The sequence below is a fragment of the Toxorhynchites rutilus genome, chromosome 3 (assembly GCF_029784135.1).
Source record: "Toxorhynchites rutilus septentrionalis strain SRP chromosome 3, ASM2978413v1, whole genome shotgun sequence".
NCBI lineage: Eukaryota > Metazoa > Arthropoda > Insecta > Diptera > Culicidae > Toxorhynchites > Toxorhynchites rutilus.
In genome coordinates, this window is record NC_073746.1 from 138,230,541 (window position 1) to 138,258,258 (window position 27,718).

At 38.5% G+C, this 27,718-nt stretch overlaps 3 protein-coding genes across 7 annotated transcripts in view; all 3 read left to right on the plus strand.

The window, feature by feature from the left end:
- The window catches only part of LOC129779143 (protein gustavus), a 385,901-nt gene that overhangs the window by 34,325 nt on the left and 323,858 nt on the right, over positions 1-27,718 (plus strand). The gene's annotated exons all lie outside the window — the stretch shown is intronic.
- On the plus strand, positions 3,221-6,025 carry LOC129779138 (uncharacterized). Of its 3 annotated transcripts, none has more exons than XM_055786419.1 (2): positions 3,221-3,366; positions 3,432-6,025. In XM_055786419.1, the coding sequence occupies exon 2, from the start codon at positions 3,459-3,461 to the stop codon at positions 5,931-5,933; it is 2,475 nt and encodes an 824-aa protein (XP_055642394.1). In that variant the 5' UTR covers positions 3,221-3,366; positions 3,432-3,458; the 3' UTR covers positions 5,934-6,025. The 3 variants fall into 3 exon arrangements, with proteins under 3 accessions (XP_055642394.1, XP_055642397.1, XP_055642395.1); XM_055786422.1 differs by having other exon boundaries at positions 3,260-3,366; positions 3,438-6,025; XM_055786420.1 differs by having other exon boundaries at positions 3,301-3,361.
- On the plus strand, positions 12,453-14,832 carry LOC129779142 (transcription factor GAGA-like). 3 transcript variants are annotated; one of them, XR_008743574.1, is made up of 3 exons: positions 12,453-13,025; positions 13,086-14,527; positions 14,691-14,832. XR_008743574.1 is itself a non-coding variant. In XM_055786425.1 (2 exons), exon 2 carries the CDS (start codon positions 13,104-13,106, stop codon positions 14,334-14,336), a length of 1,233 nt encoding a protein of 410 aa, XP_055642400.1. In that variant the 5' UTR covers positions 12,453-13,025; positions 13,083-13,103; the 3' UTR covers positions 14,337-14,535. The 3 variants fall into 3 exon arrangements, 1 of the variants encoding a protein (XP_055642400.1); XR_008743573.1 differs by having other exon boundaries at positions 13,083-14,527; positions 14,691-14,831; XM_055786425.1 differs by lacking the exon at positions 14,691-14,832 and having other exon boundaries at positions 13,083-14,535.

Genomic DNA, 27,718 nt, shown 5'->3' on the forward strand with positions numbered 1-27,718 from the left:
TTGGGACATTCGAACGTGAACATGAACGGGGAAATATTTTGACGTCTATATTCACCACTGTTTTCACGTTCACGTTCATCGAAGTCGGTGAACTATGGTGAGTTCACCAACATCTCGATTCCACGGTGGAAATTTAGAATCGTTGTGAAATATTGAATTAATCCACTTTTATCAATATGAATTGTGTTTAAACATGTTTTGACGTAGGACTACGTCTTTCATTTCTATACCGGGGTGTAAAATCAAAGTTTCGAAAACGAAAGCGTTACGCCGGGGACCGAGATTTTGAGCGTTAATAGCTCCTAAACAACTGAACGAAATGGTATGATAAACACTTCATTCGAAAGATAAAATGTCTACGCGTTATATACTTGTTACTTTTTGATCCAAAAACTTGTTTCAATAGTCTTAAAATTGCTTTCAAAACAGGCTATTGAAATCACCAATCGGTATATAAGCGAGCGGCGCTCGGAAATCCACTCAGTTCTAATTGAACAGCGATTGGAGCATGTTGTCGCTGTTGCGGTGAAGCTCTTTATTTATCATGAAAGCGCGGATGAACGGTGTCACCAAGAGCCTGTTTGTGCACCCTAGGCCAGAAGGGAATCTATCAGGAGGAGAGTGATGCCACAAACGGTTCCCTGGGAAGACATCGCTACACACACATACACGCGCGGCTATTAACAGGTGGTTATCGAGTTGGCATTAACCACTGGTGGGCTTCCAGTATCGAGGAAAATGTGGAAATATCTAATCGTTACTGAAAATAATCTGCCAGTTCCTCTGGGAATTTTCAAAATATATTCATGTGAAAGAGTTTAATTGAATGTTTTCTATCCATGTTACACTGTGACCAAATATGTTTCAATCAAGTGCTATTAACAGGTGGTTATCGAGTTGGCATTAACCACTGGTGGGCTTCCATTATCGAGGAAAATGTGGAAATATCTAATCGTTACTGAAAATAATCTGCCAGTTCCTTTGGGAATTTTCAAAATATATTCATGTGAAAGAGTTTAATTGAATATTTTCTATCCATGTAACACTGTGACCAAATACATTTGGTTTTGTGGTTTTTCAATCAATCGCAATTGACAGGATAGCTTCAGAAGATTATTCTTCCCCATCAATAGGATATTTCCGTATCCAATATTGTATGCGCCCGCAATCGATTATTGCTCAGTCGCCGAAAGTTCCGAGCTCAGAGAGTTCATTCCCCTCTAGTTTGCCTTCCAAATTGCCATCGTAAACCACACCTTCTCTCGATTCAATCACACACAAAAAGCATACTTAAGCGATATTCTGGTGGTGAGACACATTCATTTTTCGTGAGGACATCGACAAGACAACATCGTTGCCTAACGTGCTGGAGGAGGTGGACGGCGAAGGATCGACACATACACGCGCAGAACTCTTTCCGTTAGGATGCCATTCAGCATCGAGAAAGTTCCGGAAAGATCTAATCATTGCTGGAAAATAATCTGCCAGTTCCTTTGGGAATTTTCAAAATATATTCATGTGAAAGAGTTTAATTGAATGTTTTCTATCCATGTTACACTGTGACCAAATATGTTTCAATCAAGTGCTATTAACAGGTGGTTATCGAGTTGGCATTAACCACTGGTGGGCTTCCAGTATCGAGGAAAATGTGGAAATATCTAATCGTTACTGAAAATAATCTGCCAGTTCCTCTGGGAATTTTCAAAATATATTCATGTGAAAGAGTTTAATTGAATGTTTTCTATCCATGTAACACTGTGACCAAATATATTTCAATCAAGTGCTATTAACAGGTGGTTATCGAGTTAGCAGATTATTCTTCCCCATCAGTAGGATATTTCCGTATCCAATATTGTATGCGCCCGCAATCGATTATTGCTCAGTCGCCGAAAGTTCCGAGCTCAGAGAGTTCATTCCCCTCTAGTTTGCCTTCCAAATTGCCATCGTAAACCACACCTTCTCTCGATTCAATCACACACAAAAAGCATACTTAAGCGATATTCTGGTGGTGAGACACATTCATTTTTCGTGAGGACATCGACAAGACAACATCGTTGTCTAACGTGCTGAAGGAGGTGGACGGCGAAGGATCGACACATACACGCGCAGAATTCTTTCCGTTTGGATGCCATTCACCATCGAGAAAGTTCCGGAAAGATCTAATCATTGCTGGAAAATAATCTGCCAGTTCCTCTAGGAATTCAAAAATACATTCATGTAAAAGAGTTTATTTGAATGTTTTCTATCCGTGTAACACTGTGACCAAATATTTTTCAATCAAGTACTATTAACAGGTGGTTATCGAGTTAGTATTAACCACTGGTGGGCTTCCAGTATCGAGGATAATGTGGAAATATCTAATCGTTGGTGGAAAATAATCTGCCAGTTCCCCTTGGAATTGAAAATTACATTCAAGCGAAAGAGTTTATTTTAATGTTTTCTATCCATAAAATATCCATATAATACATTTGGGTTTGTGATTTGTCAATCAAGTACAGTTAGCAGGTTAGCTTCTGAAGATTATTCTTCAGAACAAGGTTTTTCGTATCCTATATTGGATGCATAAAACCTTGTGCCTCCAACGTAACGCTCTCGTTTTCGAAGTCCCCCAAATATTCATTTATTCATTCATTCAGAATGGATTTAGATTCAACTTCGAACAAATGATCTCTAAATCAACGATAGTCCTACGTCACCCTTGCGGTTATACCATAGATATAACCCACTTCCTGTTTTTCAACTAGAAAATGTTTCTTCCTATCGTTTCAAGATGTTTTCCTCGCGTTTTATATATGGGCTGATGAATTATTAACAAAAAAGTGTTTGTCCGCGTTCACGTTCACGGGAACTCTAAACCTACCTTTACCCGACCAGGCCTTTTGTGAAATTTCCACGTGAACAAAATATGAAGTGATATAGTAAATGTCCACGCTTGTCCTCGGAGGGTAAGAGGGTGTCTAAAATGGTGCTTTTTCTGTCCACGTGGTGTGTGGACGGCCCCTAAAGCCAAAGTCTGATGACTTTGTACCTTTCAGTTTCTCGTGTCGTGTAAAGATATTTCATGAAATTACCTGGCATCCCTGACCTGGATACTCTCTCAGCTCTCGGCCTGAGACTCGCCGAGAGGAGAAAATTTATTTATCCATCGGTATGTATCTGCTACCTAGCTGTGTATGTATTATGTTTCATCACCCATGCGTCCATATGAATGAGTTAACACATATTAGCACAATGAAATCTATCCTTGTTTATCACTACAGTCGAAATGAGCTTGTTGGTGGGCGTTGTATGCAAACAGTGAGTAGAGAAAAACATTGAATCTAATCTTTAGACAACAGTATTCAGCTGTTAACGGATAAAAGTAAGGTACAAACTTTTCAAACTAATTCTATTTTATTTGTCAAATTGTTCATAAAATACTGTGTTTGCAGCTACAGCAGCATAAGCACAGCGGAATTATGCTCGACAAACAGGTGTGCCTTCGCTGGGGCAATCACAAGTGCGCTCTGGCCACAACATTGCCTGTGTTGTTGGAAAAGCAGGCGCTGGTAGATTGCACGCTGGCAGCCGGAGGCCGATTTCTTTCCGTCCACAAATTCGTTCTCTCAGCCTGCAGCACGTATTTCGAGGCGCTTGTCTCACAGAACTACGATAAACATCCCGTCTTTCTTCTGAAAGATGTAACGTTTGATGATCTTCACGCCATAGTGGATTATATGTACCGCGGAGAGGTGAATCTTGCGCAGAAAAATTTGTCTTCTTTTCTCCGGACGGCCGGATTTCTGGAAATTAAGGGCTTGTCGGGATGTAAAGATTTATTGGAGCGTGAAAAAGCATCAGATGATTCGACTAACGCTGTAGAGAAAGCCGCTCGTTCGGCAGTCGAAAATAATATACCTGCTCAATCGGTTGCATCGGTATCAATCACTCCACTAGATCAGATGCGGAAGAGAGCTCAAAGCCTGTTCGTCGACAGAGTAGCTCCAACTAACACCGACATTCAGCAAACAAGCGTTTTGACACAGTCGGTGGCAACCACAAATATCGCTTCAACTGAGTCATCTTCTTGTAATCTTCTTCAAGATATAATACTTCAAATTGAGGGTAGGCAAATATACGATGAGTCAACAGAACTGGCCAAAAGACGACGATGCGAGATCCAGCGGATGTTGATGCACCCACAATCTCAACGAAATTTACCTCGAACTCGAGCAAAAACATGTGACAAACCACAAAATCAACAACAGGAACAAGATTGTGCTTATAATCTACGGGGTGAAAACGGGCTGCCGAAAAATGTGGTGGCCACAGCGAGCAATGACAAGCATCCGGAAGACGAAACAGTCGCCCCATTTGTGTCGAGCACCTCATTGGCTCAAAAACGGAAGAGAGCTAAAAGCCTTTTTGTCGATAGAGTTCCTCCAATTGATACCGATATCCAACAACCAAAAATTATAAAACAATTTGGGCCAGGAGCGAAAGTATTACTTCCTTCTACTATCATCGTGCAACCATTGTTAGCTGTCGAAGAACAAGTGTCTAAAATTGGTGGCATGGTTGATAGTACAACAAAAGTGGTCAAAAGTCAGCAAAGTGGGCCCCAAGGGAATACGTTGCTACCAGCATCTCAGCGAGATCCACGAAGAACACAGACGAACACACACGATAAAGGACAAAACCTGCAGAAAAAAGGCCCCGTGGAAACTTCTAAGCGTCAAACACCTCAACCAACGAAGTCAGTTGAACGATCGGTTCCTACAAATATGGTAAGCATTGATTCGGAACCTGTACTTGATACTAGTTCTGCAGGAATAACCAATCAACCTGAGGTGTTGGACACACAAGAATTAGCACGTCAAGCGGATACAATCCTAAAGCCAAATACGGCAACAGAAGGCGGTAAAACGATGCGAGATATGGTAACAGCAGGCGATAAAATATTGTTTGTTGTGAAAAAGCCTGTGGCAACTACGAATATCGCTTCGACTGAGAAACTATCGTCGTCTCGCAATCCTCTTCGAAATGTAACATCTACAATTGATGGTAAGCAGACAGAGCAGATAGAGCTGGTCGAAGGTCAGCAATGCGAGATCCAAAGAATGTTGATGCAGCCACAATCTAAACGAGGTTTACCAAGAACTCGGACAAAAACATGCGACAAGCAGCAACAGGAACAAGATTACAATCTACGAAGTAGAAACCCATCGCCGAAAGATTGCGTGACCACAGCTAGCAAAGTCGCCCATTCGGAAGCAGAAAGTAACCCATCTGCAACATCAGCTCCGCTAGATTCGAGCATACCACTTGCTCAAAGACGGAAGAGAGCTCAAAGTCTTTTCTTCGACAGTGTTTCCCCAAACAACACCGAGATTCTGCAACCAAAAGTTATAAAACCATCTGGGACAAGCGGGAAAGTATCGACTCCTACTATCACCATGAAGCCACTATTGTCTCTTCAAGCACAAGTGCCTAAAATTGGTGCTATAGTTAGTCAAAGTCAGCAATGCGGGGTTCAACGAGATACGCTGTTGTCAACATCTCAGCGAGATCCACGAAGGTCACAAACGAAAACTCGTGAAGAAGGACAAAACCTGCAGGAAAATGATCCCTTGGTAACTTCAAAGAGTCAAACTCCTCAACCAACTAGGTCAATAGAACGATCCGCTGCTATAAATATAACAAGCGTTGATTCGGAACCTGTACCAAGTTCAAGTATTGCAGGAACAGCAATCCAAGCTAGGATATTAGGCACACAAGAAGGGACAGGCGAAATAGGTAGAACCCAAGAGCCAAACATGGTTACGGTAGGGGGTAAAATAAGGTTTGTTTGCCCAGAGTGTGGAGTGCAGTTCCCGAAGAAACCCGCGATTCAGAATCACATGAAAAGATGCCAAAATGGTGCGGCTGCCGCCCTGCAAATGACAATCGAATAATATTGACAATACACTTGTAGTTATCTCAGTTAATAGTTATCCCAGTGAATACCAGAAGGAATTTGAACAAAGAATGTGGTTTTTATCTCATAATCGAAATATAATTAATTTTTTAAAAAATGAGTTTCATTACAAATCATCACAATTACAAATTACAATTCCCCGGTTGGTAAATGGTTTACATTGACGAAAATTGGACCATGCATGGGAAAATTCTCATTAGATAACGTGAAGGGAATATTCGCGACCTAAACTCCACCCTTGCGCAACTATTACTCTGTCTCTAGGGTATCAATAGTTGATCTCCAACAAGAACATTATTCTGTTTTGCATGAGGACTGGTATTCTGCAATCAACGCATCGAATTGACGCCATGGTAAAGAAGGTTCTTTCAGGACCACTAAGGGACTGTTCACATACTACGTGGACAGAAAAAGCACCATTTAAGACACCCACCTCCCCCTCTGTGGACAAGCGTGGGCATTTCCTTTACTCCTACCTCTGTTGTCCACGTGAAAATCCCTCCAATTATCGGAAACAGTCAACAAAATAATTTGATTGCGCTCAAATTTCATATTAAACTTGTTCCTATTTTCGGTACTTATTTTTATTGATTAAAACGTTTACTTTATTTTTAGTAGAGATTTGTTTTATTTTTTTTCTCGGTAGGTGATTTGTGTCGTTTTTTAGATGCTTCCGGATTCCATTTATGTTGTCTTGACGTTCGTCTCCCGCCTCTGGTAGTATCTGAAAACGATGTTGTTACGGCCTTAAGAAAAGTGCCCCGCCATTTTTTGAGGACTGCGTAGTCACTCAGATTCACGCAATCATTCCCAACGCTATCGAGCGTGTCAACTTTATCCGAGATCTCGATGTTCTCATGGACAGGAAACTGAAGTCTACTGACTTCAGTCAACACTGTTATCGCAAAAATATTTGAAATCTGGGGATTCATTCGGCAGAACTCCTAATCATTCCGGGATGTCTCTGTACTGCTCATTGGTATGAAGTGTGTTGGAATATATGTCACATGTTTGAGGTCACACAGTTCATAAAACCTGAAAAGAAAGGATGTAGCTTTATTTCTTCCGCTATTTTCTGATACTACAACCAATAAACGATGCAACCCATCTACTCGACTATGAACTTTGTTGAAGACTAGTTAACTTGGGAACGCTTTTATTATCCGACACGCCGTCGCTGCGTGTGACTCTTTCGTAACAGGGGCTCTAGGCAGTCAAACAGTTGACTTACGCGTCACTCCCGTAAGGGAGTCAAACCGCCGTGTTTTTGGTTGCCCGGCCGATGAGAACTTGACTCTGACGGCAGGTTTTTCCTCTTTCCTCAAAACCCGGTTTGTTAAAAAAAAAATTAATCGAAAATTTCTGAAATACCCCTACATTAACAAATACTTCGCAATTTTGCATACATCATAGGCAGATAACTTTCATGGCATTATTGAAGCCGCCAAGGCTGAATCTGACGCTGTGAACCAGCTTTTCGAGCGTTGCGTGAGGAAGCACAGGAGACGATGTTTGGATGAATGTTTGGAGAAGTTCAAAGAAGAACTTATCACTCGTAAGAAAGGCATCGATACAGTCATGAAGCTTTTTGCAGAAAAGATTTCTCGAAAGCTGTCTTCGTTCGACGATAACGTTTTGGAGCAAGTCCTTCTGATAGAAATACTAATATTTCGAAAACGCTGATCGTGAACGAGTGATCGCTGCAGAAATATCAGTCGAGGAAGTTATCAGTTGAAATTTACGTTTTTTTTATTTTTTATGCAGAGTGTATGAAAGCAAAAGTGATTCATACACTCTGTCCAACTTCTATAAGAGCAGGCGATGATCTTGCTGCTTTGTGCCATTGTGAACCATCAATGCTTCAACTTGTATTCTATTGTATTGGCATTGGTGGCTACTATATACTGCATGATTTTCATATATGCGTGTGCAAGCGCTGAGTGTAAACTAAAGGTTTTGTATTTTTCAAGTGTCAAGTTTTTATAAGACCAGTTACATTTTTCCGTTGTTTTAGTTGTTCTGATCAATAAATCTGGAAAATTCCGAAGAGAAAAGTGCTCACGGAGAGAGAAGAAAGACAAATCGATGCATTTCACCAAAAAAGCTGGTATTAGAGAAATTTCTCGTCGAATTGGACGATCCCATTAAGTAATGTTCATGACATCCTCACATAAAGAGGGTTTAAAAGGTTAAAGTTCCTCATTTTACACCACCTCACATCGGAAGTCGTTTGAGCTCACATGAACCTACAGTGAGACATGCTATGTTGACAACGGGTACTGGTGTGATTAACGGACGAAGGAACAGTATTTTTCAACCAGGAATTTCGGCGGAGGCTCGTGCATGGTTTGGGCGGGATTCTGTGCAACCGGAGAGTTCAAGATAGTTTTTAGGATTACATACATGTTCTGGAATTCTCCCTCTTATCGTTTTTGCGTGGATATCGTCACAAAAAATTTACATTCCAGCAAAACAATGATTCTATTCATACCAGCGAAGATCTAAGCAATAGATTAAGGACCTAAAACTGTTTTTTTGGACTGACCGGCTCACTCTCCAGACTTGAATCCTGTTGAAAATCTTAGAGGGATCCTTGTACGCAGAATCTACACTGAGGGAAAACGGTACACTACGATTGAAGAGCTCAAGGTCGCAATTTCAGAAACATGGAAAAATATCGAGAAATCCGTTCAGCAGCATTTGGTAAATAGTATTCCAACACAAATTTTCCATGTTATTAGCCGAAATGGCAATGTTGCCAATTATTGATATGTAAATCAGCCGATCGTTTTGAATTTTTCATTGATAATACTTATGAATTTTGAAATGGTCTTATAGAAACTGTACAGCTGAAATTATCATATTTAAGCACAATTAGTAAACAAACAACTCTTTTGAACGAAATTTACGTTAAATATACTTTATTCTAAGCATTCAACAATGTATGAATGTATCTTGTTGAAATTCTAACTGTTTGTGTTGCAACGAAATATAATCAGGGTGGACTTATAGAAGTTGGACAGAATGTATGTGGGATTTTCTAGAAACATTGTCGACATTAGCGCATTCTCTGGAATTGTTTCTACGACGATTTGTGTATCGGTTTCTTCTAATAAAAAAGCATTTCGAAGATTATTGACCTTCCTATATTCGCGCATAGATCTGACCGAGAATCAATAAGGCTGAATGAAATGATCATTAAAACTGAATGGAGTTAAAGAAAAATTATTTTCTGGAGTTCTTTCATACTATCATATCCTTTTCGTCAAATAAATACCAATAATGCCTAAAAATGTGCACCCGTAGCCGAGTGGTTAGCGGCTCACATTATCATGCCGGGTGTTCGGGTTCGATTCCGGTTCTGGAACGGGGGATTTTTCGTCAAAGAAATTTCCTTCGACTTGCACTGTGTTCACGCGTATTCAAGAGCTTGCCCCTCGGAATACATTCAAGACGTGCCAAATAGGCTTAAGAAATCTCAACCACGTAGTAATGAATGACGCTAGTCAATGCATACGTTGAGACGGTAATAGTTCCACAAGGGAACGTTAACGCCATTCAAAAAGAAGAATGCCTAAAATACACAAAAGTAATATTACGGAGACACGCACAGTATGTGAGTATAAAAGTTACGATTTTGCCCGCGAGCACAGGAGAGTTAAGAACTATTTGAGATGATCTAGGTTACTATGGGTGAATCTCGCCCGAAAAAATTGTTGATCTTGTCAGTTCAAAACGCTTTCAAAAAAAGCGATCGATTTTGAAGAAGTTAATAATCATCCTTTTATTGAAATGACCAATTTATTGGAGACCAATCGAGTTGTGCATATGTGGCAGCCTTGTCCAGCAATTCGACACTGACTTCATCGCACTTATTGTGAAAACGAAAATTGTAATGGATTTCCGGTCGGAATGAACACACTTTTTAAACAATAATTTTAAAAGAAAATCGACTTCTTCGTATCATATACAGTAACGTTTCGATTATATCACTGTGCGTTTTTATCACGTCTCGTTTATATTACTCTCGAATGTATCACTGAAAATTTTTCGACTTTATCACGTTTTTCGAAACCCTAAAAATATATGAAAAAATCAATTCCTCGTTAAAGTGTTGGACAAAACTCGAGATTAAGTCAGAAAAAAATACTAGGCGAAATAAGCTAATGAAAAAAGTGGGAGACGAATCAATCGGTGACAAATTTGAAAAATGTGGCTTTTAACGGTGTCTAACTATTTGAATTTTATAGGAAGTGATCAATTTTAACCAAAACTTACATTATTGAACTCTCTGAAGAATGCGCAGTACAACAACATATAATAAGATTAGATTTTAGAATTAATCTTAAAAATATATGTAGCATGCAGGTGGTACGGAATAGTATTCATAAACACACAGACATCGTTTTTAGGCCATGTGAATGCTTACGGTTTTACTTCTTGTTTTTAGACCAAAACCCGAAATGGAGCTAAGGAATCGTGTCTGTTTAACATTAAAAACCTAGACTTATTAATGCAACTAAAAGACAGCGAATTTCCAAAACACAAAACGCTCAACACAATTCTAAAGAAAAAGGTTAAAATTGTGAACCTGTCCATTATGAAATCAACGAGCAATATAAAACAAACAAAACATGCTGATGTAGGTAAAAAAATGATATCCTAATTAATCAATAAAAAATATTCTATATTTTACTTTAACCCTTTGGGGCACGGTGGTATTAAAAATGTCCCACCCAGTGTGTCCCAGAGGTGTCAAAAATCTTTCTCATCTGTTTTTTTATCCAAGAATCTATACCATCGAAAATATTCGTTGTAGAAGAAAGAATTGATTATCAGCATGAATAAAATACTCATTTATTTACTACAAATACTACATTTACATTTGCAAGCATTTCGATGTGCTTACACATAGTTTTCTTTAATTAAAACATTAAAACAATCGAACAGCCGCCACGATGTTTGACCAAATCTTTTGGTCTCAAAAAAGCGTTCATCGTATCATTGCTGAGCCGATTCCGAAGCTTATTTTTATTCTACAAAGTACACTTTGTTCAAAACCCATTATCAATCACACAGAGCACGGAGCATAGACGATGCTCCAAGAAAAGAAACTTAAGCTTTTAGAAATTTATAATTTACCGCGTAATTTTTCCGTTAATTCTGCATCCAAAAATTCGCTTAGTCTGTAAAGATTAGATGGGAGCGAGAATCCTCTATTCTAAAAAAAGTTTTTCAAAATAAGTATTTACATCGAATCCAGTGCGAGATCGGAAACAGAGGAGCATAGGGAGTGAGGCGACTGTATACAGTGGAAACAGAACCTAGCGAGTACTGAGGTGACATGAGGTTGCAAAGAAGCATCCAATGGTATTGGTGTAATGCTCCGTAAACGTACAGTTCTGCTTAGTAATATGAAAGGATGAAGAAACAATGTTTCCAAGGATTCATTGAGACAGTAACTCAATGGACGTAGTAAAGGAAACAGCTCAGATACCTGTAGGGTAAATGATCTTGGTTTGTCCACTCGAAAATATGATCATGGTATGCCCACTATTTTGAATGCTCTAATTCAGCGCTCCTGTGTCAAATAAGGCCTTCGAATGTTTCGAAACATATAAATGAAATTGCCTTCTACATGATTTATAGTAGTTTGATAGTATATTTTTACGAAATCACATGTTTTAAAGGATTATAAAATACACCTTCTATTTGTGTCAATGCGCCCCTCATTCGAGCTAACTTTTAATCGATCACCAGATGATTATTTGGCACGTATTCAGACCTTTTCTGGATTACAACACTTATGAATATTGTAAACATCATGCTTGCTCACCATTTGTATCGGATTTACATAGCTAAACCATTAAATTAACGCATTTTGATGAACTCAATTCTGATCATGAGTTGTCCAATTCAATAATGTTGTTTTGTTCACATGATTTCTATGGCAACCGCTTGGTTTGTTTATGTTTGTTTATGGTGTGCTTCGCGCATAGCAGAAGTATGATTTTTCTGTGTTGATTGTGTTGAGGTGAACACTTCTAAAATGCCCAAGAAAAGGCAATACTCTGAAGAAAGCCTAAATTATGAATGAATCAATATGATGACAGTAAACTTAAGCAATGATAAATGCAACATCTAATTTTGAATTCGAATGTTTTCATTCAAAAATGGAGATTTCTAAAACCGGACAAACCATGATCATTTTTTTGGGCAAACCATGATCAGAGGTGGTCAAACCATGATCATAATTCTTCTTTAAGGAAAATCGTTAAAAAACATAAAAATTTGAATAATTTCAACACCTTATGGTAATATAAGCAACTAGAGACTTGGGGCAAACTCGTATCGATTATGTGTGATTTTCATGAAGAAAAATCGATTTGCATTTACTTGTTGCGTAAAAACACCCCAAATTGGACAAACCAAGATCATTTACCCTATGCTGAATGCCTGAAAACGGTGCGTTGTTTGTGCATGGTTTCTTGTCTGTTTTCGTCTGGCATAAAACAGAAAGTTTTGGTACAAAGTGTATTTAAGCAAATCCTAGAATATTTTGAAATCAAAAACAACGAACTAATAAAAAAAATAAATATGGATAGACATTCAGGCGAATCGTTGAATTTCAACACCATTGTTCCACAGATGTGCCAATTGTTTCCTTCGGAGAGCTCCGTACGACAAGAAAAAAAAGCTTAGCTTGCAATACTTGAAATTTGTTGGTTCCATACATGCTTCTGGGATATCATTAAAAACAGATTCTCTACTCCAACACTCGAATAGCCTCGACGGGAGAAAAGCATGTATTTATTCATCATTATGAACCCCTTTTACAGTGCACACTGATTCGTCAAGCGCACATGTAGTCGTGCGTATAAGTTAACACATGAACACAATGAATGTCTTTCTACCTAAACATCGTCAGAACAGGATCTTCTTGGTGGTGGTTGTATGCCAAACGTGGGAAGAGCAACGGAAAAGGCGGCAATTTTAGTGCCATTCAAAATAGTTCTCCGGGCGAATGTAAACCGTTCTATAATTCAGCTGTAAACTGGACAATAACAAAGTATATACGATACATATTTAATTTTACGAATTGTCTAACGGAATGTTACAATTGCAGCAGCATTCACAACGAGTGAGCATGGACGGCGGATCGGTTTGTCTTCGTTGGGACGATCACCAGTGTGCCCTGGCTGTTACGTTCCCGGCTTTATTGCAAAAACAGGCACTCATCGATTGTACATTGGCAGCCGAAGGACAATTCCTACCTGCTCACAAAATCGTCCTATCAGCGTGCAGTCCCTATTTTGAGGCTCTTGTGTCTCGAAACTACGATAAACATCCCATCTTCCTTCTCAAGGATGTTAAGTTCGATGATCTTCGCGCTATAGTTGATTACATGTACCGGGGAGAAGCGAACATCGCGCAGAATAACTTGTCCTCATTTCTTCAAACGGCTGAATTTCTGGAAATTAAAGGATTGTCTGAATGTAAGAATTTTATGGAGTCTGAAAACGCATTAACGAAGAATTTGATGCCCACAGTGAATAAAACCACGCATTTGGGTGTCGAGAACAAAATACTTGTAAAATCAGTCCCGTTAGTGTCGAGTACCCCGCTAGCTCAGAAACGAAGGAGAACGCAGAGCCTTTTTATTGACAGTGGTTCTCCAATTAACACCGAATTTCAGCAATCACAAACTATAAAACAATCTGAGTCAAATCGGGAGAAAAAATCAGTTCCGGCCAATATCGCGTTAAAACTCGCGTCAAATACTGTAAAGCCGTTATCGTCTCGTAATGTCCAAGCAAAAGTGCTACCTACAATCCAGGATAAAATTAATAATACAAAAAAACCAAAAAATATGTTGTCGCCAACATCTCAACGACATTCACCAAGAATACAGAAGAAAAAATGCGACACACAACCAAGAACTCAGCGGCTGGGGGAAAATTCTGCCGAAAAAATTTCAACCGTCCAATCGCTCAAACCAGCAAAGTCACTTAAACGGTCAGCTTCCTCGAATCTGTTCGAGATAAAGATTGAACCGGAACCTGTGCTTTATAACAGTACGGCAGGAATAATCAACCAATCCAAGGTGCTGGAAATGGCACGCGAAACGGATACAATCCTAGAGCCGAAAGTTGTGGCCAGAGATGACGGTCAGATAAGGTTCGTTTGTCCGCAATGTGGATCCCAGTTCTCGACAAAATCTGCAGCTCGGATTCATATGAGACACGGCCACAAAGCGCAAAACGCAGGAGCGCAGTGTTCACGTGCGTCCAACGTAAACAAACCTCAGACCAATGTTACCAGTCATCTCAGGACGTACCAGAGAAAATGCGATCCAGAGGAAATCAATTTTAGATGTTAATTATTTTATGTTTGTGTTTATGAGAAAAAATATAGCATTTTTTCTGAAAATTTTTGTATCGTATATAATGTGATATTAAGTGTTATGTAGCGATCAGTTATGTGTTATGTTATACTCTAATAATTTAACAAAGAGATGTAACTATACAGCCATTCCATGCCAAACCGATGGTTCTCAGATATCGTGAAAAGGTGTATATTTTTTTTTTCTCTGTATTAGAGTGACTTTCAACGCTTCTGGCTGGTTCGTCACTTTTACCTTCCATTTTGGAAGAATGTCGGGAGTGAGAATTGAACTCGTGATCTTGAGCGTGAGAAGTATGGATGTTACCTCCACGCCAGATCGGCTCCACAGGTGTATATTCCTTCTTTATCGCATAAAATTAGACCCGTATTTTTTATTTTTATATTAGGGATTTTCATTTTAGCGTGGTCCGAATAATTCATTTTTCTCCTTTTTTTTCCCAAAAACGACTTTCGAAAATTCATAACTATTGAACTTTTAGACCGATTCAGATGATCAACATATCAAATTAAAGACAATTGGTTGGTGTTTTTTAGAAAAATTTCATACTTGCAAAAATTTGGATTTTGTTTTCGTAATTATCAAATATAAAAAAACAAATTTTGTTGTTTTCATGACTTTGGACTAGAGGGCGCTATATTATTTCTTGCGCTATTTTTTTATATTTTTTCTTGAAAGCTGAGGTTCCTTACATAACATATCCAAAAATCAGAGATGTGATTTTTGTCCTTTTTGTTCATAACTTCAAATGATTTTTCAAAATCAACCGATGGTCCGAAACATCATTTTTTGCTTTTTCTTCCAAAAATGAGTTTGTCAAATAAAACATACATAACTTTTGAACCACTGGACAAATCATAACTCAAAAACCGTAAAAAAACCTTTGGGTTATTGATGTTTTATGTAAAAAAAACCTTAACTTCAAGAAAAATATATGAAAAATATAGCGGCCCGTATCTTCAACCGAGAAAACTATGAAAAATCGCTCCAGTTGGTTAAAAGTTATTAAGTTTAGTTTTTTTTTGGTAAAGGGAGAAATTTGATTTTTTTAATAACATAAAAACGAAAAAAATCACATCTCTGATTTTTGGTTATGTTATGAGCTTGAGCTTTGGTAGACTGTACAATTCGTAGTTGCTCTCCGTGATTGACCTGAACCAACCAAATTGCACAAAGAACACACAGAATGACGCTTGGGACTAGCAAATCATTCTCGTTGTGCAATTTTCGGTGATTCGAGCTTTAAGTTGTCAATAACGACGCCCGCCACGTCTTTACAGTCACCAGGGGAAGGGAAGGAATGTTAGTATAATATTCGCCGCCCGAAGGCCAGAAGGGTCGCCTCTATAGCGTGGTTCCCTAGCGTTTATCATGGAAGGGATAGTTGTTAGTGGGAAGGGTGAAAAATCAGGATTCACTGCGGTAAGTGATGTGATTCTATAAAAGCGGCTTGCAATCACACGACGAAAAGACCCTCGACACTGTATTTCATGATCATTGGGTCGAACTTATAGATCAATTTTAGATTTTGCACACACTTTCTACACATTCAAACAGCCGATGACGAATTATAACCATGGATAACCTGAGAGGGTCACCGGGAACATACCTGTATGATAAAACATACCGACTATATTTCGCATCGCAATTTTCGAACACCTGAAAGAGAAGAATAGCTATGGGCAGCCTGAGAAGGTCACCAGAAACATACATCTACGATAAAATGTACCAAATATAAACTTTGCGTCGGGATCATTCGAACATTCGAAAACGTACAATATCAATATCACACATTCGAGCACCCGAAAAATATCCATATACAACCTGAGAAGGTCGCCAGGAACATAATATCACAATGAGACGTACCGATGATATACAGGGTTTTCCATTTCGGGCTTCCGAAAGTATACAGCCCTGCGCTGACAACCGTTTGACATAGCTGTCAACCAAAGCGTCATATCGTTAGTTGAATGTCTGCCATTTTACAATATGGATCGTTTTAGCATCCCACAACGTGTTAATTTTGTTAAATTATACTATAAAAATGATGAGAAACCGGCAAATGTTTTTCGAGCATTACGGACGGATTTTGGTCGTCATGGACGGTCTACAGAGCACACAATCGCTAATGTAGTGCGTAAATTCGAACAAACTGGATCCGTAGCGGATATTGTGAAACCTGTGCATCATCTGCCAGTGTGGAGGATGACCCGAATGTTTCGATTCCACGGCGTGCTCAGCAATTGGGCTTGTCAAACACATCATTGTGGCGAATTTCGCAATTGGACTTGCACCTACATCCATATAAAGTCCAACTGGTACAAAAATTAGAGCGTGTTGACCATGGAATGCGTCGGGCATACGTTGATTGGGTGAACGAACAACAGCAGCAAAATGCTGAATTTTCGCATCAAATTTTCTTCAAATTTTCTTCAGCGATGAGCCACATTTCGAGCTCGGTGGCTATGTGAACACCCAAAATTTCCATATATGGGGCTCAGAAAATCCACACGTGATTGTTGAGAGGCCATTGCATCCGCCAAAAGTCACTGTTTGGTGCGCATTATGGTCTGGTGGAGTCATCGGGCCGTATTTCTTTGAAAATGAGGACGGCGAGACGGTGAGCGCTATGGCCGCATGTTAACCGATTTTTTTTGCCACAAATTGAAGATATGGATACGGATGACATGTGGTTTCAGCAGGACGGCGCCACGTGCCACACAACACGACCGAACATGTCCATATTGCGAACGAAATTTGAGGGACGCATAATTTCGCGTTTTGGTGATGCCAATTGGCCGTCTAGATCATGCGATTTGAACCCGCTAGACTTTTTTTTGTGGGGTTATGCGAAAGACCGTGTTTATGCCAACTCTCCGCAAACTCTTGAACATTTGAAAGACAACATTCGTGAAGTTATGACCGAGATACCGCCCCATATGTGCCGAAAAGTCATCGAAAATTACCTGTTCCGGATCAAGGTGTGCGAGGAAGCCCTAGGTGGACATTTGAATGATGTTGTACCAAAAACACACATAATGGCATAAACCAAACTTAAATTTGTAATATAAAATAAAAGTTTCATCGAAATTCGAATTCTAACTTTCGGAATTTAAAGTTGGAAAACCCTGTATATGTATATTGAAATTGCCATACCATAAGTAAGAAGCATAGAAAAATCTCTATTTGTTGCTGAGGAATGTTACCTGCTGTGTACTAAGGTCCACAATTAAAAATAAATCGTAATCGTAATCGTATACCTGTAAAAAAATAGATTTTGCTTTTGTAATTATTGATTGTATTTGTTTTTTATAGTTTAAATGGTTTCCGAACCAAGGGCGCTATATCGGTATCAATCCCTGTAAATTATGTTAAAATGAAGTATATAACCCAAAGAATGTCAGGGTTTTGGTTATTAAATTATTCATAACATTAAAATTTCGTAAATCACATTGAAAAAGGAGGTGTTCGCAATTTGAATCATGCATAGCAACTTGATTCTTATTCCGAACACTAATTTGAATAAAGATTTCTGCATAAAATATAATTTTTTTCATCAATTTATTGTAGATTCATACCATTTCTAGCACTTAACATGAAAACAACAAACAAAATAGTTGAAAAAACTACAAAAACTGAAAAATGAACGAATAGTTTTTTACAGAATTTGCTAACGTAAACATTTTATCATTGGTTTTGAATGTCACTTTTTTGCAAATGTCTAATATTATAAATTATAGGCTGTATAGATACCTGTAAATGATGTCAAAATGAAGCCTATACCTCAAAGAATGTCTGTGCTTTCATTATTCAGTTATTTATAACATAAAAGTTTAGTAAATTTACATTTAAAAATGAAGTTTTCGGAATATGAAACAAAACGGTACTAATGAGAATGACGCAAGTGGAACTATGCTAACGTGGTATTCTAGTCTAGAACTTCGGAAAAAAAAATTTTTTCTTCATATTTCTGATGTTTGAAGATTTAAAAATATACCATACAGTGGTATATTTTATTATGACCTTATGCTTTATCGGATAAACTATATCGTCGAATTAGGATTAGTTAAAAAAAAATTCCAAAAAAAAGATGAAAAACATGGTTGTTAGAAAAAAAATTCCCCATCTTCCGACTTGTTGGAAATTCTTAAGGCTATTCATATCTATTTGGTCAGAATTTAAAAATAAAATTTTCTCGAGAAAAATGAATTTTAATTCTCAAAATATTTTTTTTCAATGAAATTTTTTTTCTAAAATTTGTTTGTTGTTTTTAATGAAGTCCAAAATAATTTCCTACTTTTCATTATTTAACTAACATTTTTTAGATCTTATAATTTCTAAACTAAGATTTTTTTGAGAAAAACCCAAAATTTCAAAAAAATTCTCATTCAAAAACTATAAGACCTACAAAATTTTAGTCAAGGAATGAAATATAGGAAATTATTTATTTTTTCATTAAAGAATATTTAAAAAATTTGAAATAAAATCATTGCAAAAACATATTTTGAAAATTAAAATCATTTTCCTCGAAAACATGTTTCTGAAAAATTCTGAAAAAATAGATAGAGAAAAGATAGATAGAGCCCTTACATATATCATTAAGTCACCCATACATGGGAAGATGCGCACATGTGATATCAACTTTTTCATGTTTTCTTTGAAAAAATATTGTTGATGTTTAACTCGTAATATTCTTATGTATAAATTATCGCGATTTGCATGTTCTGCAAGTTTTGTTTTTGCAAACATGTTTTTGAGTTATGAATATTTGTAAGAAATTAAGAAAATTTTTTGGCCTATTTCAAAATCTTTTTTCTAAATCTTTTTTGAAAAGAATTCACCGGCAGTATAAGCCTTTAGACATGTTTGAAAATGATTGAAAATAACTTACCTTTATATATGCTGAAAGTTGCATTTTTCCATCGCTTACTTTGTTCTTAGTATGATATTCTATCTACAGTGACTCAAATTCGGGCGGTCCGCCCGGGTACCTCATTAAAAAAGAGGTGACACCCACGACCGTGATAATTACATTTTTTTCGAAAAAAATTAACGTCATCTATCTTTTTTGAAAATTCATTCGAACCGGTTCAGTGATTGGTGTCATTATTTAGTGAAGAATATATAAATTAATAAAAAGAATATTTAAAAAATATATTATTATGGTCTTGATTTTATAATTTTTCTATATATACTATACTTATACTTAGGTGCATATTCCATGCAACTCCCTTTAAAAATCCTATTCAATCTGAACGAGAAATGTGTCACCCATATCTGGGTGACGGGGCGACGAACGTGTTAAAGGGGTATTCTAGTATAAAAGCACGAGTTTCGGGAATTTTTTCGAACTCTGAACAAATGAAGCAAGGAATATTTTTACTATCCATTATTACATGATCCGTTTCTTTATGTTTTAACAATACAACAAGAAATAAACGGAAAGCATATTCAACATTAGAATAGTTAGAAGCTGGTGAAGTGATGGGGCTTTTTTCTTGGGGTTACCTGAAACGAAAAAATCGAACAGATCAGTGAAGATGCCACTATCGTATGAGCCTCGGACAAGTGAAACAATCACTAAAATGGCTATAACTTGATAAACAATGGGACTTAAAGAATGTCCTTTCTATGGTATATTCTTAAATGTCTAAACTTAAGAAATATGCAGGAAAAAAATGTTTTTTTTTCAAATTTCTAGACTAGGAAAGTGTCAGTTCAGCTTTTATGAAGTGCCGTTCTCAATTTTTGACAACGCACCAATCATGTCAGTAGGAGGTTTCAGGTTAGGAGGTTTTGTAGGGAAAGCATAACACAAAAGCTGTATTCAAAGGTTTGTAAATTATTCTTCGAAATTATGAGGACAACATACTGGTAATTTTGCTTGCTGCAGAAAAGAACATTGATCGTTTTTATTGAGAATTACGAAAGCGATCAACATCGTCAAAGAAGTAGCCGCAATTCAAGCAAGATATATGTTAGCAGTATCTGACTGCGAATTGAAAATTTTCCTTCCCAAACTTTTTTCGACGAAGTTTCGGAAAGCGAATAGTTGCTAGGGATACCAAGATTCCGTGGACATTTGAAGGCCGCTGGAATTAATGATCTGGAATGATGCCAATCATTAGTATGCATTGGAAGTCATACAGTTCATCATGAAATAAAGGGTGTGTCACATCAAATTGCATCACGGAAAAAACGCTGTAGAAATTTAATTTTTATGAATTATATCTTCAGCTTTCGCTTATAATCAGATAAGAGTGTATAGATCTCGTTGGCCATGCTTCACTGTCAATTTTTCGTAAATTTGGAAAAATGTCGTCGAACGAAAAAGAGCGTCGTGAATAAATCCTGCGCACTCATTTCGAGAATCCGGAGTTGTCACATCGGGACATCGGTAAGATGCTGGGAATCGTCCAATCCACGGTCAGCAGAGTACTAAAACGATACTTGGAGAACCTAACCATCGACCGGAAGGTGAAGAACAGCAAAAATGGAGGCTCCGTCAGTGAAAAAGATCACAAGCGCGTAGTTAAGCAGTTTAGACGTGATCCGAGAAGTTCGGTGCGGGATGTCGCCAATAAGCTGAATTTGTCAAGTTCATTCGTCCAGCGGACCAAGCAGCGGGAGGGCCTGCGTACATACAAGGTTCAGAAGGCTCCTAACCGCGACGAAAGGCAAAACTTGGTGGGGAAGACGTGAGCCCGGAATGCGGAGCGCCCCCTTCGTGATGACCGGCACGGTAAACGGGCAGGTTTACCTTAAGGAGTGCCTACAGAAGCGCTTACTACCACTATTGAAGCAGCACGAGGGCCCGACCATCTTCTGGCCGGATCTCGCGCCACTATCGTGCCACTATTCAAAGGACGTGTTGGAGTGGTACGAAGCCAACGGGGTCACCTTCGTGCCAAAGGAAATGAACCCGCCCAACGCGCCGGAGCTTCGCCCAATAGAAAAATATTGGGCGATTATGAAGCAGGCCCTCCGGAAAAACCCAAAAGTTGTCAAATCGGAGGCGGACTTCAAGAGAAAATGGATTTCTGTTCAAAAAAAAAACTACAACCTGACGTTGTACAGAACCTTATGGACGGGGTAAAGAGGAAGGTGCGAGCATACGGGCTTGGGCTCGAAATATGAATAAAAAGAAAATGCCAAAAGTTGTTTAATAGTTTTTATTTTACTGTCTAAAATTTTCAAAAGGATCGGTCTACTGGGCGAATTTCTACAGCGTTTTTTCCGTGATGCAATTTGATGTGACACACCCTTTAGAACTAAGAAACGCTTCCAAATCTTACAGTGAGTTTGAAGCTGTTACTAACGAGTTGCATTTTTGTGGCACCTAGTGAAAGAGGCTTATCAAAGTTGAAATTAAATAAAAATTATGTGAGGTCAACGATGAGACCGGCATGCTTAAATGGATTGGTATGTTGTCAATCGAAAGTAAATTTATTACCTCTGTTGACTTTGACGATGTGCTCGGAATTCGCTGCTGTTAGGTCGAGACGTGTAATGATTTAAGATTTGTTGTTCGTGATTTTTTTTCTGTTTAGTCTGTTTGGTTTTTCAGCGCATTCCTTTGAAAGATAAAAAGTTTCGTGTCAAAACAAACGTTGCAAGTGTTCATTGCCATTCAATTATGGAAAGACTTACAAACGAATAAACGAATAAAAATCATGGGACTTTGTTATCAAAATTAATGCTCTGTTAAAAATGTTTTCAGTGATGGAAATGAATCACAAAATTGTTGGTCCCACGAGCAGTCAAAATCAATACAAGAGCTGCCAATGCATCCCGAAAAATGTATTGTTTGGTGCGGTTCGGGTCCGGAGGAATCATTGGCCCGGATTTCTATAAACGTGAAGATGAGAACAACGTTTCTGAAAATGTTGATCGCTATTGTGCGCTGAGATTGCCCAAAACACACAAGCCAGTTGACATGAAGTTTCAACTGGAATGGACCTATTGCACAATGAACTTGGAGAGTAATTCATCTCTCGTTTTGAACCAGTGAATTGGCCTCCTATAACATGCGATTTGACGCCTTTGGACTATTTTCAACTTTCAACAATAAATTTTATTTTTTTTACCATGTCTCTGTGTTTTTCTTTTAATTCAAAACTAATCACTCTTTATATTAATTATAATTATCTTAATTATAATTATTCTCAAATTAGGATCAGTAACTTTGATTTTTCATTAGAGAATGAAAACCAAGACTTGATAACAAGATTTAATTGAAGGGGTAACCATCCAAAACAGCCGATTCGGGTGTCATCCGGTCCCACCACGCCAAAGTTTTTTTTTCAAAGATTTTCGTGAAAAGGGCTAGTTTTGTTCCTTATCGCAAAATATAAGACCCATATTTTTTTAAATATTTCCATTAGGGTACCCATTCCCATTTCAGAGTGGTTCTAAATATCAATTTTTTCCCTTTTTTTTTTTTTTTTTCCAAAAATGACTTATTTAAAAAAATGTATTACTTTTGAACAACTGGACCGATTCAGATGATCAACATATCGAATCGAAACCAACGAGTCTTTCTAAGTTTTCTTTAAACAAATATTACACTTTCGAAAAAAAATGGATTTTTTTTTTTTTATAAATTCGTTTATTTTTACAGGCTCAGTTACATAAGTTTAAAGGAGCCGAAATATTAAATATATTTTTAAAACTATATATATGAACAATTTTCTTAAATCTATGGTTAGTAATGTGGGAAACCAATTACTCGCGGTGGACTCGAGATTAGAAGGGTGACATATTTTTCTCAGGAAAAGGATGGGGTATAAGGAAATTATTACAATGTTGATAATCACACACACTCAATTCTTAAATCTATTCGTACATCTATTGTGAATTTACATTTCATTCTCCTGTTTATAGCAAGCGGACCAATTACTCACAAAGGAAGAAATGGAGGGTATAAGGATATAAGGATAATCACACACGAACATCGATAGATTTAAGAAAACATATATTTGGGACATGTAATCAAGGTCTAACCGAGCCAACACATCTCTCACCGGCACATTGGGCTGCCTTCCTCTAGCCCGAAGGGAGTTCTCTAAATTCGATCTGGCAACAAGATACACCTCACACGACCAAACAACGTGTTCGATGTCGTGGTAACCTCGGCCACAAACGCAGATATTGCTGCCGGCCAGATTGAAACGAAAGAGTAGCGCGTCTAACGAACAGTGATTGGACATGAGTCGGGAGAAGGTGCGAATAAAGTCCCGACTCAAGTCCAGACTTTTGAACCATGGTTTGAGGCTAACCTTAGGGATAATCGAGTGAAACCACCGGCCCAATTCATCTTCGTTCCATTTGCGTTGCCAGTTAGCGATGGTATTTTTACGGACTAAAGAGTAAAATTCATTGAAGGCGATTTGACGCTGATAAATATCGCCTTCAATCGCACCTACCTTTGCTAATGAGTCAGCCCTCTCATTACCCGGAATTGAGCAATGAGAAGGGACCCACATGACATAACAGCGTCTGGATAAAGCACTCAAAGTTTCTCGTATTCTCTCAAGGAAGTACGGCGAGTGCTTTTCCGGCCTCACTGAACGGATAGCTTCGACGGAGCTAAGACTATCCGTTACAATGTAATAGTGTTCAACAGGTCGTGAGGCGACGCTGTCCAGCGCCCAGTGTATCGCTGCCAATTCAGCAATATACACTGAGCAAGGAAACTGAAGACTATGGGAGGTGCTGAAAATTTTGTTGAACACTCCAAATCCTGTGAACTCGTTTATAGTGGACCCATCAGTAAAGTACATATTATCACAACTGATACCCCCATACTTTGCATCGAAGATCGTTGGAGCGATCCTCGATCGTTGATAATCTGAATATTCATGGATATCTTGCTTCATGGACAGATCAAAATGTACAGAGGAATTGATGTAGTCAGGAAAACAAACACGGTTGGGAATATACGAAGAAGGATCAACCTGCATGGAGATGAATTCATGATATGAGCTCATGAATCCTGAATGAAAATTTAGCTCGATCAGCTGCTCAAAATTTCCGATCACCAATGGGTTCATAACCTTACACCGGATGAGGAACCGAAGAGATAATAAATTGAAGCGATCTTTTAGTGGGAGTACGCCTGCCAAAACCTCGAGGCTCATGGTATGCGTTGAGGGCATACATCCCAACGCAATACGGAGACAAAGATACTGAATTCGCTCGAGTTTAATTAAGTGTGTTTTGGCAGCTGATTGAAAACAGAAACTGCCATACTCCATCACTGAGAGAATAGTTGTTCGATACAACATTATAAGATCTTCGGGATGGGCTCCCCACCAGGTGCCGGTAATTGTACGAAGAAAGTTTATTCTTAGTTGACATTTTTTACTCAGATACCTAATATGGGCCCCCCAAGTACATTTGGAGTCGAACCAAACCCCAAGATACTTGAATGACATAGCATGAGTGATCGGTTTACCCAAAAGTTGAAGCTTTGGTTTTGCTGGTCTATGCTTCCTAGAAAAAACCACCATCTCTGTTTTCTCCGTGGAGAATTCGATCCCTAGCCCAATGGCCCAGGTTGAAAAATTGTTCAAAGTATCTTGTAAGGGTTCTTGTAGGTCGGATTCTGTTGATCCTACGACAGAGACCACTCCATCATCTGCAAGTTGTCTTAGGCTGCAATTTTGTGTAAGGCAATTGTCGATGTCGCTTACATAGAAGTTGTACAAAAGGGGGCTTAAACATGAGCCCTGGGGGAGGCCCATGTAAGAGACCCGACTTACTGCCGAATCTCCGTGAGAAAAGTTCAAATGCTTCTCACAAAGCAAGTTATATAACATATTATTCAATAGAGGCGGCAGACCCCGAGAGTGTAATTTGTCTGACAAAACCTCTATTGAAACAGAATCAAAGGCCCCCTTTATGTCCAAGAATACTGAAGCCATTTGTTTTTTTCCAGCGTAAGCCATTTGAATTTCTGAAGAAAGCAACGCAAGACAATCATTCGTCCCCTTGCCCCTGCGGAACCCATATTGTGTATCTGAGAGTAGGCCATTCGTTTCAACCCATCGATCAAGGCGAAACAAGATCATTTTCTCCAACAATTTCCGTATACAAGACAGCATTGCTATTGGGCGGTACGAATTGAAGTCGGACGCGGGTTTTCCGGGTTTTTGAATAGCTATAATGCGCACTTGTCTCCAATCATCTGGAACAATATTATGCTCCAGAAACCGATTGAATAAATTCAACAAGCGATGTTTCGCCACATCAGGGAGGTTTTTCAGCAAGTTGAACTTAATTCTATCCGATCCCGGAGCAGAATTGTTACATGAAAGGAGAGCAAGAGAGAATTCTACCATCGAAAACTCGGAATCAAGATCGCACCTATCTTGTTGTATATCTCGAACAATTTTTTGCACAGGAGCGGAATCAGGACAAACCTTCCGTGCAAAATTAAAAATCCATCGATGTGAATATTCCTCGCTTTCATTTGTTGAAGAGCGATTTCTCATGTTTCGAGCCACTTTCCATAATTTTTTCATTGACGTTTCTCGTTTCTCGTGACAAACCTCCCACGAAATTTCGCCAATAAGCTCGTTTTTTTCCTTTGATCAAGTTTTTAAATTGATTTTCAAGGTCCAAATACGATTGAAAATTTTCAATGGTTCCACGTTTCCGAAAAGCTTTGAATGCGTTCGATTTATCCTGATAAAGCTTGGAACATTGGCTATCCCACCATGGATTGGGAGGCCTTCGGCGAATGGAGGAACCTGGGATGGGTTTCGTTTGAGCGCGAACCGCGCTGTCATGGATCAAACGAGAAAGGAAGTTATACTCCTCCAATGGAGGTAAACCATCTCTGGAATTGATGGCTAGAGTAATCGCGTCCGCATATTTTTTCCAGTCAATCTGTCTTGTGAGGTCATATGCCATGTTTATAGATTCAGAAGAATTCGACCCAATGGTGATGGAAATTTTGATTGGCAAGTGATCACTACCGTTGGGATCCTGGATTACATTCCACTTGCAATCTAACGATAGTGAATTCGAGCAAAGCGAGAGGTCAATAGCGCTTGGGTTAGCAGGAGGTTTAGATACCCGTGTTGTTTCCCCAGTGTTCAAAACGGTCATATTGAAACTGTTACAAAGGTCATATATCAACAATGAACGATTGTCGTCGTACTGTTCCCCCCAGGCAGTTCCGTGAGAGTTGAAGTCTCCCAAGATCAATCGTGGCTCAGGAAGGAGTGAGCACATGTCATCAAGTTGTTTGCGGCTAACCGCAGCCCTCGGAGGCCAATACAAGCTGACAATACAGAGGTCTTTGCCTCTTAAAAAAAATGGATTTTGTTTTGGTAATTATTGATTGTAAAAAATGGATTTTGAGGGCACTATATTTTTTTTAAATATTTTTCTCGAAAGCTGCGGTTTTTTTTACATAACTTATCCAAGAATCAGAGAGTGTTTTCTTTCATTTTCGACTTAACGACCTGCGCAACCAAAACATGTTAACTTTGAAAAATCATAACTCAAACACGAAAAAAAACACATCTCTGATTTTTCAATATGTTATGTGAAGAAAAATTTAGTTTTCAAGAAAAAATATAACAAAGCGCTTTCCATCTTTACCCATGTGAATTTTAAAAAGCAAAAAAAAAAAAAACCAAAATCTGAGAACCACTTTAACGGTTTGGCATGGGATGGCTGAGTTACTAGATTTGAAAAGTAATCAACGTGTTACTTTTCCAAACAAACGTTAACTTTCTTACAGCGTTTCTGCTTTTCATCCTTGTTTTAAAATACGTCAAGATAGAGTGAATATCGAATCTTCGTCCATATACATTTTATGGAACATTTTTATATTTCCCCATTTTCTAACCGGCAGACAGTGTCACAAATATAATTGCTTTAATGATCTGTGTGCTATGGTTAGAATTCGTAAATAGAAATTCAGCTGCAATTTCTCCAACTCATTTCACAGAAAAAAGGGTCATTGCAGCAGTATTATTTGACCAAAACCCGACAGCTAGCCCAAGAATGGCGAACGCAATAAAAAAAGGACCGCACGTAGCATACGTCCTGAATTGGGCATGCGTGAATATGCACTCGTTCGAAACGATGAGGATAACGAATGCATATTGTGTAGGGTGCCAAACATGGTATTTAGAATGAACTGCAGCAGCAGCAGCAGCGATACCAGAACGGGTCGGATTTTTTAGCGGCAGCTGTTTCGGTATGAAATGTCTAATTTATGACGAACTCCTAGTCTGAAGGGTATCGGGCCCTGCATTGGGACATGTATGTTTGATCTGCTTCCGTTGATTCGAATGCATAATCTGCGTTGTTTCCATACTCGGGTGCGAAAAACCGATGGC